The sequence below is a fragment of the Topomyia yanbarensis genome, chromosome 2 (assembly GCF_030247195.1).
Source record: "Topomyia yanbarensis strain Yona2022 chromosome 2, ASM3024719v1, whole genome shotgun sequence".
Lineage (NCBI taxonomy): Eukaryota > Metazoa > Arthropoda > Insecta > Diptera > Culicidae > Topomyia > Topomyia yanbarensis.
The window spans coordinates 365,224,353-365,240,005 of record NC_080671.1 but is presented as its reverse complement, the minus strand read 5'-3'; the positions used below and the strand labels follow the sequence as shown (position 1 = coordinate 365,240,005).

At 37.5% G+C, this 15,653-nt stretch overlaps 1 protein-coding gene across 1 annotated transcript; it reads left to right on the top strand.

Moving 5' to 3' along the window:
* Positions 1 to 1,622: 1,622 nt before the first annotated feature.
* Positions 1,623 to 3,463, top strand: LOC131681529 (uncharacterized). The gene is made up of 3 exons (XM_058962347.1): positions 1,623 to 1,728; positions 1,818 to 2,260; positions 2,328 to 3,463. Exons 1-3 carry the CDS (start codon positions 1,668 to 1,670, stop codon positions 2,685 to 2,687), a joined length of 864 nt encoding a protein of 287 aa, XP_058818330.1. The 5' UTR covers positions 1,623 to 1,667; the 3' UTR covers positions 2,688 to 3,463.
* The last annotated feature ends 12,190 nt before the right edge of the window (positions 3,464 to 15,653 follow it).

The window sequence follows — 15,653 nt, the reverse complement described above, 5'->3', positions numbered from 1 at the left end:
TCAGTTGAAAGCCGCTGCGTAGCTAATTTTTTGGTGCCGAGAGTCCTGGAGTCCTGGTTGTTTTTACATCAAGAAGGTATATTAAATTGATCAAACATGGTTTTGTGTTGTATTTGACCAGATCTGCAACCTTTACTAGATCACTTGAAAAGTACATTCATTTTTGTTTGATTTTGTGGCATCAAAAGACGAGATGAATTCCGTGAAGGTTGTTTTTTCGGCAATAAACCTGAATATCAGATTCTTGAAAATTTCGTCGTCGCGAAGAAGCAGTATCGACTTTCAATATTTGTTTAAATGTTTCACATTTTCCAGTTTTCAAGGCCTGCCAAGTGTTTTTTAACCAGGTTAGTCATAATGATAGGGTACGCATAAAATTCATTTAAATTTCAAACGTTATGTTTAATGGGCAAGACTGCAACAGACAAAGAACGAATATCGGACTTCTTTAAAAACAAAAGAAATTGTTTTTTTCATACAGTTTGCCTTATCTTATTGGAAACCAGTCCGCGTATTCAGAATATTGGTGAAGTGCTGCTAATTGATCTTCAAACGGAATTGATAAAATGCTATTTTTCGTTTTCAATGATTACTGATATTTTATGTTGTTTCTGAGGAACCTTAAAATAAAACGTTCTTAAAATAAACGGTGTTTTCACTGGTATACCGTAAACCGGGGTGACATTGATCACTTTTCGAAGTAATCATATATTTTTCGGTGCAACCCATAATTTTCAAGCTTAATATTTTTAAATCATGTACTGATCTATGAAGAACAAAATTAGATGGTTCTACCTAAAATTGTACGCTTACTACTATTTTTTTCAAAAATCATTATAATTTGAAGTCCGTTTTCGTATTCCGGGGAGACATTGATAAACTGTATGTTCATCCACATTAAATTCTTGATGTAAATGTTTTTCATTTAAATGTTTGTTTAAACTAATTCTGAAAACAATGCTAAAATAGATGTTAATTTGTGTTATACAATGTGTTTCAATATACTGTAAAATTCAAGTGAACAAAATTCGTATAATTCGAGTTCAATTTGAGTAATAGTATATGAAAATTTGTTCAACCGCCAAATTTGTTTTATTTTTGTGGTTTATCAATTGACAAAGAGTTTCATCCGTTGTAACATGCTGGAGTACAGAATATTAAAAAAATATTGTGATTTTTTGCTTTAAAAAATTTGAAATAATTGCGAACTAGTTCCACAAAAAAAAAATTAGTATTAGTAATCTCTTAAAAATAAATTTGGCACATTCGACTCTAAAGAAAAATGAAAACTCGCTTGGAATTTACTATTCTTGCTAAAATCTATGATTTATTAGTTGTATTGAAAATTGACACCTTACGATGCTTCGTACTCAAAAATCGAACAATATACTCAAAAAGTATAACAAATCACTACTTTATAAGTTTAGAGTAAAACTCATTTCAAATGGGAATGATTAAGTAGACTATTCCAGCTCAATAAGTAATCTACGAAAAAAGTTTCGAGTGATCAAAGTCACCCCGGTTTACGGTACCTTTTTTCGAAACATTTAGACTTATGATAATAGTTTTGTATGTATACAGTCTCAGTAAGCTTATCAAAATCGTGTGTCGTTTCCATTTCAGACAAACATCAGCCGCCTCCCACGAGCCACATCAATCGCTAAGCAATGAAACTAATCCAGTTTCCGGTGCGCGTTTCTCCACTGGTAGTGCTTCTGGTTTGTATAGGTAATCAATATCTCTGACCCTTCCACTACTGATCAGCGATCAACCAAACCCCTAACCAGCCGGTATTTCTCTTACTCTTGCCCTGATAGAGGCACTGTACGCACGATCGATCTCCGACAGGAAACGAGACTACGATTACGACTTCGACGGGTCGAATGCTGCCTCCTACCACGCATCAAAATCCGGCTACAGCGCTGGCAGCGGTCTTCGATCGATAGCTCAAGGTTCTGCGGATCAAGCTAATACTGCGGTGGCCAATCAGGTGGCAGCAGCCAAACAGGCAGCCTATGTCGCTCAGAGTACACTGGCTCAGGCAGCATCTCAAGCCGCAGCCACCGCTCAGGCTGCATTGGAAGGAAAACAAGTTCTCCTGCAAGGATTGGAACATCAAAACATTGAAGCACATAAGGCTTTAGAAGGTGAGATTCAGCAACTGCATCAAGCGAAAAAGGCTGCCAAAGCAGCTCAGTACGCTGCCCAGCAGGCTTTAAATCACGTCCAGGTGCTGACTGCCGCGTTGAACAATGCACAGGTATGATGGGATAAATCATAAACCGACGGAATGTTAAATTAATGTACCCCTACGAATATATCTGCAGGTCGCATCCGAACACGCCCAGCAAGCCGCCAGCGAAGCGGCCACGGAACTAGCTTCACAAAATCAGATGGTAGGAACTGCCAAGGCTCGCGTCGAATCCATCGAGGAACAGTTAAGATCTGCTCAGGTGGATTACGAGGCAACGCAGGAAGCGGCGCACAAGGCAGCTTACTCAGCCCAGGAAGCGCAAAAGAACGCAGCGGAAGCGGCAACACACGCGGCAATTCAGCACCCTATCCAGCTGGATGCGCACAGTATTCAGTTCCAGTCGAAGGTGTCGAAGCAAACACAGCCGCAGGAGCAGGATGATGATATCAACAGTGGCGAGATAGATGTCGGAACAAATCGCACTTTCGGATGATAATTAGTAGCGCTTGCCATCGTTAGGTTAGGTTAGGTTTTCCGGCAAAATCGTTATCTATGTTTTAATAGAAATTTAGCGTAGAGAGAAAGAGTTAGAGACGAAAATTACTGAGGTTCACAATCATGGCTCGCTGTTACATACTGAATTTTGTGACCACCTTACCGTCGTACTTTAACTTAGTGTCGGTGTTATCAATTTGTTTTAGACGAGTAATACAACGTATCCATACAGTGGGTTACGTTAATGAGAATGCCTAATAAAAATATAGGGTAAGGTGGGGCAAATCCGATCGTTGGGTAAACCCGACCCTCCTCTGTTACCGAAAATCAGAAGCACTACGCGAACTAATATCAATGGTGTCGTGTAGAGCATCGAAAATAATCATTATGGTGGCATGACAGCATTTTATTAATCTACATTGAGATGCTCAAACGACAAAAAGTGTGTTTTTACAACTTTTGATTTGACTTTTGTGCATTTTTGCCTACAGGATATTTCTGATTGTTAAAGTGATTGCATAAAAAATGTAAGTGCATTTAAATTCTTTGAATAAAGTCCTACAAAGTGCGTAGATGAATTTGGTTCAACCTTTTTCATAACTTTTTTTAATTGCATCGTAATGAAAAATGACGCGGTGGGGCAAATCCGACCTCTAAATAGTGGGGTAAATCCGACCGCTTTTTTGCTAAGAAAATGTTTATTTATCAAATTGAAATATATTTTTATTGTTATTTTATATTATTTTTATGAAAAATAATTCACAATTACAAACGAAAGACACAAAATGTGATGGTTACAGTATTCGTCAAGCAATTGCTCCCATTCAAATGAGAATATCATTACGTGCTACTGCTCGTGATTTTAGCATTCCAAGATTGACATTGAACTCCATTTTCTTCATGTTACAATTCAATAACACAACATTCATTGATTTATCATTGAAAAACCATAAAATTTGGGTAATATCTGCACTAAATCAACCAAATGCATAGGGGGTCGGGTTTACCCCACAATTTTTGAAAACAGCAAAAATGAGCATTTTCGTTAAAGGCTTGTATCTCAAAATATTCCCAAGATTTGAGTAAAATGCTATATATAGAAAGTTGAACAGGAGTCTAACCTTTAATTTGGTATATAAAACCACTTGATCCGATGTAAAATGAGCATTTTACAGCCAAAATCATTTATTAGGTCGGATTTACCCCACCTTACCCTATCAATGTTGAATGCGAACCACCTTTAAAAGAAATTTTAAAATGCATATCAAATTAGTAGTCATATTGTGGATGCAAATTCTTCGAGTTGGAACAAACTGTACCATCGTGAATCTGGTAAAACTCTCTTAAAAAGTAGTCAATTTTTATACGATATATAACACCTGATTGGGAAAATGTTAAAAATCCAGTAACAGAGTTTACTCAAACAAATAGTAACTAGCTGAGCTGGTAAGCATATATTAAACAGGGGATATACCACAATAGATCAAAACACTGTTCGCAGTGGTTAATGTACCCAACAAAGAAAAAAATGGATCTAGGGTATAAGCAGATTCGTGCTACTTGAGCATTTCACCAATACTGAGCTTTCCAATTTAATATCTGAGCTTCAAATATTGTGAATGGCATTTAAATCACTACCGATGAAGAATGCAACACATTTCAGATTCAAAAGGATACATTTTTCTTAAAATCATCATCATCATCTATAGCGAACTGTGGAAGGTTGATAAGTGTTATGACTGTCATTTCGAAGAAATAAAAGTCAACTTAGTCCGAGATTCGCATGTACAATATAGCAGATGTCATATTTTAGTTCCTCTTGGCATCAAGTCTTCGAAACGGATCGACAGCTTGACTCAGATAAATAATCAGGTTATAGTTGAATAGCTTATAGTTGCTGTTTCTAAAACTACTTTGTCAGTTTTTGTGTTTCTTTTTCCCAAAAGTTTTAAGAAAAAGCAGTATTTAAACCCTATGTGCGCAGAAAAATAGCTAGGCGGGTTAGGGTTAAGAACAAACCGAAAAGGTTGATGCACCATTTTATTAGATTTGTTTGTGTAGCAATGCGAATTAATGTTACAATGAACATTCTCAAATTAACAGCTCCAATAACCTAACTGAATCGTGCTAAAATGATCTACTGATGCGGACACGATTTGCAACACAACTCACTTCATCTGTAAACTTTTTAAATTTATCACATTTGTAATTCAGCAGTTTCAACAAACATTTAATGAATCGGCACAACATCTATTGATTCAAATTAATAAACTACCCCACCCCACGCGGGACAGTTGTGGTTTTTTTTTCTGGGGGGTTTGTTTTCCTATCCGACTACCAACAACATCCCAAACCAACGAGCCACATAAAAGCTTCCATCGACCTCACTGAAATATCGGTCAGTTGCCTATGTTTTTCGTCGGCAGCGGTGAATCGAATCGGCTGGGAAACATTGTCACCTGTCGAATTCATTAAACTGTAGGGTAGTTATAGTAACGGTCAGCGCTTTCATTTCGAAAAGCCCCTTTGCAAAATGAAACGGCATCGGGAGCGTAGCCAGTGGGTGGTTTTGGACACTTCGGTTTTTTTACGCGGTTTTTTTCGCGGTTTTTGTTTATAAGGTTTTTTTACGTGGATTTTCCAATTAACGCGGTTCTTTTTACGCGGTTTTTTACGCGGAACGCATCCCCCGCGTAAAAAAACCTGGGTGTAATGGTTTTGAATGGGTGAAAAATTGAATGTATGCCAAATATGTAATTAAAATAAAATTATATTTTAAATAAGCTTGAAAGACAGAAATTATTTTTCAAGAGTATTTAATGAAAAATATTTTGGAATCTCATTATTAAAAGTGCAGATGGAGCTTTATCTGGCAGAAGTTAACATACTTCAACTGCATCATATTTCGCATTTAGTGCTAATTATGTTCAAGGATATCACCCAAGCGGAGTCATTCGTTTCGTGAAACAATATGCAGCACACCGCTGAATGCGGCAACGTTCAGTATGATTACAGCACCCCTTATCGACACACTACCAGTTTTTGACCATCCACATAACGTGGCAATCCCTGTATGTTAGTAGAGAAGCTAGCTGCGGGTCGAAAATTAGTGCACTTCCCCTTCGAGCACAATCTGGGCGGCAAACTCCAGATTACCTAATTTAACTTCAACTTTGGTTCTTTACCCGGTGCCATTTAGCACCACAACTCATGTAGGCCCAGTGGCTCCTTTCTTGTGCCGTTTAGCACCACTTCCTCATTAGGCTCTCGACTTGTTCGCGTACTATTCGATCTAGTCCCCGACGATGCACCTAGCTTACTCCGACGGAGAATTCCCCGGCGAGAGAAGTTCTCCCAAAACCGAGCCAACCAGCCAGATGCCGAGGTCGGTCCGGTGATTCCAATTGAGCAAGGCGTTCGGTTCGCTGGTGTCCGATGACCCGCAAATGGTGCTGTCGCATCGCCATCTACTCAGTCTAGTCCCCAACGGTGAATTTAGCTTACACGGACCGAGAGTTCCCCGGTGGAAGAAGTCCTCCCGACACCGATTCTTCCTCTTTTTTCGATATATTTCTCTCGAACCTACTGGTAGGGTGCCGTGGTCAGTCCGGCTATTGCGGGTGGTTCAGATGAGGATCTTTTCTGTGATAACGCATACTGCCTCCGACGATATTGTTCTGTACGCGCTAGCGACTCTCACGACCGGAACATCCTGTACCGCTTTTCGTGGTTCCACTTGGTTTTCAGGGCTGCATTCCCGCCCTGAACCCCCTATCACAATATCGATAACGAAACATTAGACGTCTCGTGCTGCTTCTCGGCCACCGACGTTTGGCTTCCTCGCTATTCCGTTCGTTGCCTTCGGCAACATTTCGCAGATGTAGTTTAAGTGGTTGTTGAAGCTCAACCGGTCGGTTTTTCTGAGTGTATCCAGCAAACAAATAGGCCCATTCGAGGCGGTGTCACCCGGTGACTTCCCTGGCTTTAGCAGCATCACCAGGTTCTGTACCACTCACATTTGCCATCATAGAAACATTTCTGCAGCATCATCCTGAACATGTCCGGATATACTAGGATTACAACTTTCATCGCTACTTTTGGTAATCCATCCGGCCCGGGTGCTGAATGCCGCACAGAGTAACTAGAACAAATTCTTGGCCAATAACCAAAATATTTTTTTTCGATTTTTTTGTTTCGTTATGTTTTTTTTACATACCTAAGAACCTACTGTATAATGTGACAAAATTAGGAGTATATAAAAAAATTGTAAAGAATTTTTGCATGGATGCCCAATGGTGATATTTTCAGGGATATTTTAATCATTTTCATTATATATTCAGCAAAATCGCTTTCTGGTGATGATGACTGTATTAAATAAGACAATATTATTACAAACGTAGTTCAACACAACCGTTTATTTAATTTCAGCCTAAAACTAACTGAAAATAGTAGACTTGCTGTGTATTGCACCAATTTAAAAAAATACCTTTTTTAAACATTTTTTTCCAAATTGAATGATAAAAACCTATTTTAATCCACCTAGCGGTGCAATTGTGCCTTTCTCAATCATGAATCACGAGAATGTGTGCGTTGTTTATATTCATTAAAAGCTTTTAAATGCATATATTACATTTTATTATTATACATCACATGACAACTATATACAGGAAAATAAATCATTATTCGAGTTCTAAAATTTTGAAAAAGAAAAAACAGCCACGGTAATATTGAACTAAAAAAAGTTGCAAAATCGGCAAAGTCCCAAAAAGTCGATTTTTATATAAAAATTTTTTTCGAGATAACATAAAATCTCGACGTTTCATGCATTTTAAAGATGTTTGGCATCAAAAATACGAATTCGATTTCTGAAATTTCATGAGGTCCCCCCTTTGAAAAAAAAAATTTTAGTTCCGGCTTATATGGGAATTTCATATGTGACCGGACGGTTTAGTCTATATTTCCGGAACCATATAAGCGATCCGTACGAAATTTTATAGACATCTATGGGGATATTATAGCTATCATTTGGGACTAAGTTTGTGAAAATCGGCCCAACCATTTCCGGGAAACTGATGTGAGTTCGTAAATTTTGAAAGAAGGCCGCTTTTCCCGGGCACTTCCGGAACCGTTTATGGTGGTCAATGTAGTCAACGAAAGTTTGGTTGGCCGTCGGTGACCTAGAACAGCAAATTTAAGTTGTTTGAGAGATATTTTAGCGAAATTTTTACCTTTTTTGCTTTCATCGGAGTATCGGTTTGAATCACAATTTGCTATGTGATCGCACGCCACAACCTGTAACTCCGGAACCGGAAGTCGTATCGGGATGAAATTAAATAGCCATTTACGGGGACGCAATACCTTTCATTTGAGGCCAAGTTTAGTCGAATCGGTCTAGCCATCTCCGAGAAACCGATGTGACTGTTATTCTGAATTTAGATACTTCCGCCGGGGCTTCCGGAACCGAGGATGGTGGCCAATGTGGCCAAATAGACTTTGAATGGATGTTAGTGACCTAATACTACAAATCGAAGCAGTTGTGGTCATATTTTGGAAAAATTTTCACCTTTATACATTCATTGCAGAATTTATTAAAATCGACATTTTCTGCGTGTTCGTACTTATCATCCTGTAATTCCGGAATCGGAAGTCGGATCCATTAGAAATTCAATAGCAGCCTATGGGAACGTTGCACCTTTCATTTGAGACTAAGTTTGTCAAAATCGGTTCAGCCATCTCTGAGAAAAATGAGTGACATTTTTGGTCACATACACACACATACACACACACATACATACATACACACATACATACACACACAGACATTTGCCGAACTCGACGAACTGAATCGAATGGTATATGTCACTCGGCCCTCCGGGCCTCCGTTAAATAGTCGGTTTTCAGAGCAATTGCAATACCTTTCTATTAAGAAAGGCAAAAAGTTACATTATACGGCTAGATGCACAAAAATCAAATCAAAAGTTGTAAAAACACACTTATTGTCATTTGAGTATCTTAATGTAGACTAATAAAATGCTGGCATTCCACCATGATGATTATTTTTGATGCTCTACACGACAACATTAATATTAGTTCGCGTAGTGCTTCCGATTTTCGGTAACAGAGGGGGGTCGGGTTTACCCAACGGTCGGATTTGCCCCACCTTACCCTATTCAAAGGGACGTACGTAGGGTTTTATTTTTTATTGCTTAACTTTTTTTAGTTAACAATTTTGTGTCGATTTTTCTGACATTTTCGGCGTTTTTTCACTCAAAAGTGCGCCATTTCGCGTAAAATCGTAAAAATCCTAAATCCTGCTTACTATTGACATATGGAATAAAACAATAGTTTTTGGCTCTAGGTCAAAAAACTAAGGGAGTTATATTTCCGGCCGTGGACCCCTTTCAAAAAACGCGTATGGTGGAAAATGCTGCACAGCAGTCATCTTGAGATTAAATTGCTCGAGAAAATTATTTTGAGATTCAACACTTATGTTATAAAGCTCATTTAACAAGATCGCGATTCACCTATTTATTGCGTAAAGAAAAATTCTCGAAATATGCCTATTTTTTCGTGCTCTACAGTGGTATAACCCATCAATCTGGCTGATGTTAACATCCTTCAACTGCATCATATTTCGCATTAAGTGCTAATTATGTTCAAGGACATTACCCAGGCGGATTTATTCGTTTCGCGGAACAAAATGCAGCACACCGCTGAATGCGGCAACGATAAAATCAGCATCTGCGTATATATTGACAATGACATCGTGATTAAAAAATACATTTCAAGATACGGAGAAGTGGATTCCGCCACATCTAATAGTTGGAAGAACTTTTTTTCCGGGTGCTCCAAATGGTGTTCGTCTGGTAATAATGCGTCCAACCAAACCAATTCCCTCATAGTGACCATTCCCGATCAGAAACACATAACAAGAATATTTCAAAACTATATCTCCCGTTGTTACTTGTTATAATTTTCTGTTATTTTAGCTACTAACGAGACCAAATTTATAACACGATATGTTACGAATATTGCATTCTGTTATAATATTGTTATTTCATTCTGATCGGGTTATGTGCAAATAAACCGAAAATAAGACTTTTAATCAGAGAACTCGGTTCGCGCACCCGGGCAGATTTCTACGTGCCAGTTTTGTAATGAGACACTACACAACGGAAAACCTTGCGCAGAAGCAGCAAAGAAAGGTCCGCCTGCTACAATCAAAAACAGCACGCATTTATCTTATGCTGAACAATTATTCGTTCCTCAACAACAATGCACAATATCTCCAAGCCAATAACCAGTACCACCAGCAAAGAAGCGATCGCCAGAGAGAACAGATTCACAATTGAGCTCAATAAGAACAACAAACAAAAAAGAACAATCGAGCATGAGCATCAAAAAAGCAGTAGGGGAACCGGAGGCAAGTTCGACACCTTAAGCGCTATCATTTTTTCTAAAATACCACAAAGCTACAAAAATTGTATATTCTGTGCATAATCCTTGTTCAGATGATTCTTAACAAGATATAATTTTTTCAGCGTTTCGAAAAATTGGATTAATTAAAAATTATTGGTGGCCAAAAAACGGAGAAAAATATCATTTTAAAAACGCTGCGGGTAGGGGAACATGGGGAGACTTGACCAGGTTTTCAGCTAAAACGGCATAAATCTCTAAAAAAGCCTTCAATCCCCCAAAAATCATTCAGATATAATGCACAAAGCTATTGCGCGTCTTCATGATTTTTTGCAGAATTTTTGATTTAATTTTTGAAAAGTTACAAAAGTTTTTCTGTGATCGTTTTTTCTGGACAAGTCTCCCCATTGCGGGGAGACTTGACCAAGGCGTGGGGAGACTTGACCAAGAGAATTTTGAAAAATCATAACAAAAAATAATTACATAAAACATACTATAATTACTTTTTCCCTATTGTCGAGATCCTTAGGTAGCAGTGAAAAATATAAAAGATATATAATGATAAATTTTGATTTTTTTTAAATGCATTTCTTTTTAAGGATTAACTGTACTGCTCGCATTGCGTGTTCACACGTCACGAAATCAGTCCTACTATTGCTAACTTTGCTTACAAATTTTAAAATATAAAGACTTATGTTTGGGGTGGGATTTTTTTATGGCGTGATTAACATTAACAAGAGATACCAAAGCATAATAAATATTAGGAATTTTGTATCTTGCTTCAGCTGATCGCCACTTGGTCAAGTCTCCCCAACATTAGTTATTGCGTTCAATTTCATGCGAATTCTAGTAATAACTATTCCAATGTTCCAGTTTATGTAAAATCATTTCACTGCTTCATAAGGATAAGGATGATATATTAGTCCTTTAATAGTAATTAGTAGTCGAGTAGATATGTCCATACAAAGTTTGATAAAAAATTACATCATTTAATGCAAATTTATTAATCACGTAATATTTTCTGCAAGGAAAGGATTTTTTACTCCAAACTTTCAAAATTACCTTAAGGGATCAAAACAAGTATAAAAATATTTTTGAAAAAAAATTAAGAATCGAATAGAAGACGCAATAGCCGAAAATAGAATTTTGCTCTTGGTCAAGTCTCCCCATGTTCCCCTAAGACCAACACCCCGAAGTGGTAAGAGCAACACCCTTGTGAGCTTTCTTTTTGTCTTTTTGTTTCATTAAAAAAATGCTGTGTGTGGTGTAATAAAGTGTAATTATGTTTATATGAGTATGTGTGATGCAAATGCATGCTTTCTGGAATTTCATCGCGTAGCAAGAGAAAGAGCATACGAATGTGTGGTGTGAATAAATAATGTTCAACAATTGGTTTGTATTATGGTAAAGAATTTCCCTCTTAATCTTTTCAAGCGTTATTATCGCTTGTGAATCCATTCTAAGGAGTAAGATTTGTTCAGCAAGAAAAATATGTCCCCTGTTACTAAGATTCATTCACTTAGAAGTAAAATACGCTTTTGTAGTACGATATCCGGTTCGTACTATCATTTTTCGGAACTCTGTTGATCAACAATCCGGCAGTCGATGTAAATTGTTCTTTAATATCATTTTAGAATCTCATATTAGATTATCCTTTTTCCTTTTATTTTATAATAAAACTATGAATCGCGCTGAATTTGATTTTTAATTTTTTGGTCGGCTGACAAGGAATAAATGCAAATGCTAGAGTTTCCGTGTATTTCAAATATTAAAATCATGTTATGATAGTGTAATTGAATACCACAAACAACTCAGAGTCGTTCGCATTGAATCAAAAATTAAGTCAACCATCCAAACAGCGTATCGATCTTACCCCTCCTAAAACTGTCGGTCTTACCCACAACAGTGCACATTTTTGTTAAATGACCAATAAACAGTGTTGGAATACTCAAACTTACCCTCAACGCAGATAAATAATGATATGGAGAGTACATTAGAATGTGCGGCAAAAATACTAGTGATTTTCAAAACTTTTGCGCTGTTAAAATTTTAAAATGTTTCAACTAAAAATAACATCCAAGTGCGCATCAGCTTTGCTTTCGCATGTTTTGATTATTTTACGACGTTGGAATAATTTATATGGCATCTATGTATCTCGAAATGCTCAAAATAATCGTACTGATGATATCCTGTTATTATTGCATGATTTAAAATCTGGGAAAAGTCGTGGAGTGCCAGGCTGTCGGACTTGCCCCCTGTTCCCCTACCGATAGCGAAATGAATGTGAAAAATAACGCGACGGAAGCCCGACTAATTGAAAGCAAGAGTGGGTTAAAAATTCATTGCGAGCAAAACCAATATTCGGTTTAATAAGAGAAAAACCGGTTTAAGTACCAGTCAGAGAAATGGGATAAAAAACCTTAGCGCAAAAAAGGGGTTAACAAGATATACAGCTTTTGCCATGAGAGGAAAAATATTCCATTTTAATCCTAAGAATGGTTTCAGAAATTATTTATCACAAATCGATGAAAACCACCATAAATATGGATTTTATTTGAAAGGCGGTGGTCATCCGATACCGAAAATTGACCATTAGCGTCTTTTGAAATCCAACAAAATAGTGAGAATCATCATCAATATCAAAGTCATTTCGTCAGTAGACATCGGAAATTCATGATTAGCGCCATTTTGAAAGTCAAGATGGCAACTTCCTGTTATCACAAAACAGTGAGACCCATAATCGGTAGGGATGTCTTTTGGAAAGGACTGGTCAGTAGACATAGAAAATTGATGATTAGCGTCATATTGAAATCCAAGATGGCTACTTCAAGCTACTACAAAATAGTCAGTATGTAACGATTCCTAGTATACAGGATGTTACATGGCTAGTGTTACGATCTTAGTAAATTGGAGTTCGTACATAGGACGACATGATATGATATCAATAGATAACGTTTCGAGCACAAAGTGGGTTTAGGACCAAGCTCTCGCCCTGGACTTGGCGATGAGCCCTGGTTCGGAACTCTTTTAAACTTGGAGTGTCCCATACCAGGACTGCCAAAAATAACAAAGTACCAGATGGAGGCCCTTTGCGATCAACCCCCTTATACATACGCCTTCCAATGAGGATAATCCTCCTGTGATAAAGTGAACCATTCAGCACTTATTAACTTTTAACCACGGGGTGTCAAAAGTGAGCCTACGAACGCTCGTGTTCGAGCGATCATGAATTGATTACGTCAGGAAGTCTCTAATCTCGGCCCCAGCAACATAGATCCACGCGTTCTGTTGGACTAATAAAAAATAACGCTCATATCCACTAGACAACGCGTTCTATAGTGCCATCACCGAAGACTAGTGATATGGGGGATCTCACTCTCTTCTAGCATCTGAACTCAATACTGAATATTAAGTATCATATTCACTGTCCGCGCGATCATTCAGGACCACACAGGACCACCACAAATGGGCACACAGTTATAAAATAAAATTTATACAAGCGAATCTTCCCACCCACCAAAATCTCCAACCCGCCGTTCAGTAGGCGCAAACCCTGTGAAGTCTGCGCGTTCTATTTATACAAGCGAATCGAAGCATGTTGTCAGATGTCTTAGAACCTACAGAAGCATGTTGTCAGATGTCTTAGTGATAAAAACGCATGAAGTACATCCGAAATATGGAACGTGTATGCCAATAAAAAGAAAGAAGCGATATAAACTTATCACCCTAGGTACATAGAAAAATATTTGGACATATGACGTGGCTATAGCTTCTGTGGATATCTTTAAATATTTTTTAAAAGCATTAATAAATCAGTATCAAAAATAAAATGTATCTAATTGTTATTAAAAGAAGAGAAAAAGCAATTATATATCATATAGTTATTCAAATAACCTTAAGATATAAAACCCCTTTCAGATGACCACCTCTTTCAAATGATTGATGACGTCTCTCACAATTTTGTGGTAACCGGAAGTCGCCATCTCGGATTTCAAAATGGCACTAATCATCAATTCCCGATGTCTGCTGACCACCCCTTTTCAAATGACATCCATATTGATGATGTTTCTCACAATTTTGTGGGAACTGGGAGCCACCATTTTGAATTTCAAAATGGCGCTATTCATCAATTTTCAATGTCTGTTCGACCTTCTTTCACAAGACTTCTATGATGGTGGTTCTCAATATTTTGTGGTAACCCGCAATCGCCATCTTGGATTTCAAAATGGCGCTAATTTCGGTGTCTACTTACCAATCCCTTTAAAATGACATCCATATTGATGATGGTTCTCACTATTTTGTGGTAACTGAAAGTCGCCATCTTGGATTTATAAATGAGGGTAATCATCAATTGTCGGTGTTTGCTGAACCCCCCCCCCCCCTTGTTTTCAAATGACCCCCATATTGATGGTGGTTCACACTATTTTGTGGTAACCGGAAGTCGCAATCTTGGATTTGAAAATGGCGGTAATTGTCAATTTTCGCTGTCTGGTGACAATCCCCTTTCAAATGGTCGGTGTTAGGTCAGACCGGACTAAGTGACAGTGCATTGATTTCGAGAAAAACGCGTTGAAAGTTTGAATCGCAGCATCCTTTACATTATAATTGGAAAATAATTTTTACCATAATTCTTGTTTGTTGTTTTATATTTCAAATCTGGTAAAAGTGGAATGTAGATGAAGAAATTCTTTATCCAGTGCTATCATTAACTCATTTTTTGATGTTTTGCGACTTGGTCCGGTCTGACTTAACACCGACCAAATGACCCATATTTATTTATTTATTTATTTATTTATGTATGTATTTATTTATTTATTTATTTATTTATTTATTTATTTATTTATTTATTTATTTATTTATTTATTTATTTATTTATTCATTTATTTATTTATTTATTCATTTATTTATTTATAGTTAATATCAACAGACACAGTGTGGTCCTAATGATAATTTCTTAACATACTTAAAAAATTAGAATGTAATCTGCAACGTGGAATGTGAAGGTCAAACTCGGATAACACTCTGTTGAAAGTCCGTTGCAAACCAATGATGGCACCGTTAACTCCATAGTTGGTCCGGCGAAGAGGTAATCAGAGGAATATATTATTGCGAATAGAACGAGGATGAGGGTTCATATTCATCGCACTAAGAAGTTCGGGACAGTCGATTTGATCGTGCAAACGAATTGAATAAAAAAATACATTAACTTAACGCTACTCCCCCGCAAACAAATTTCCGGCCACCACCACTGACCAGAGTGAGCGGTGAATGGCGCTTATCAGTTTTCAGCTCGCACGAATACACCTTTTGTGGACAAATAATTATCCGATTGAAACGACAGTGATGACCACTAGCAGGGGCAGCTGAAACCGGAAGCAGCATTATCAGAATCGTTACGATAATGAATGGGATTACTATGGGAATTGATTTACGAGTTTCCTATCAAGCGAAAAATGCATACGAACCGAGATTTTATTTCGATAAGAATAGTCAACTACCGTGCATCGAAAAAGTATTACCGGAGTATGGGTACTATTTAGAATCAGGC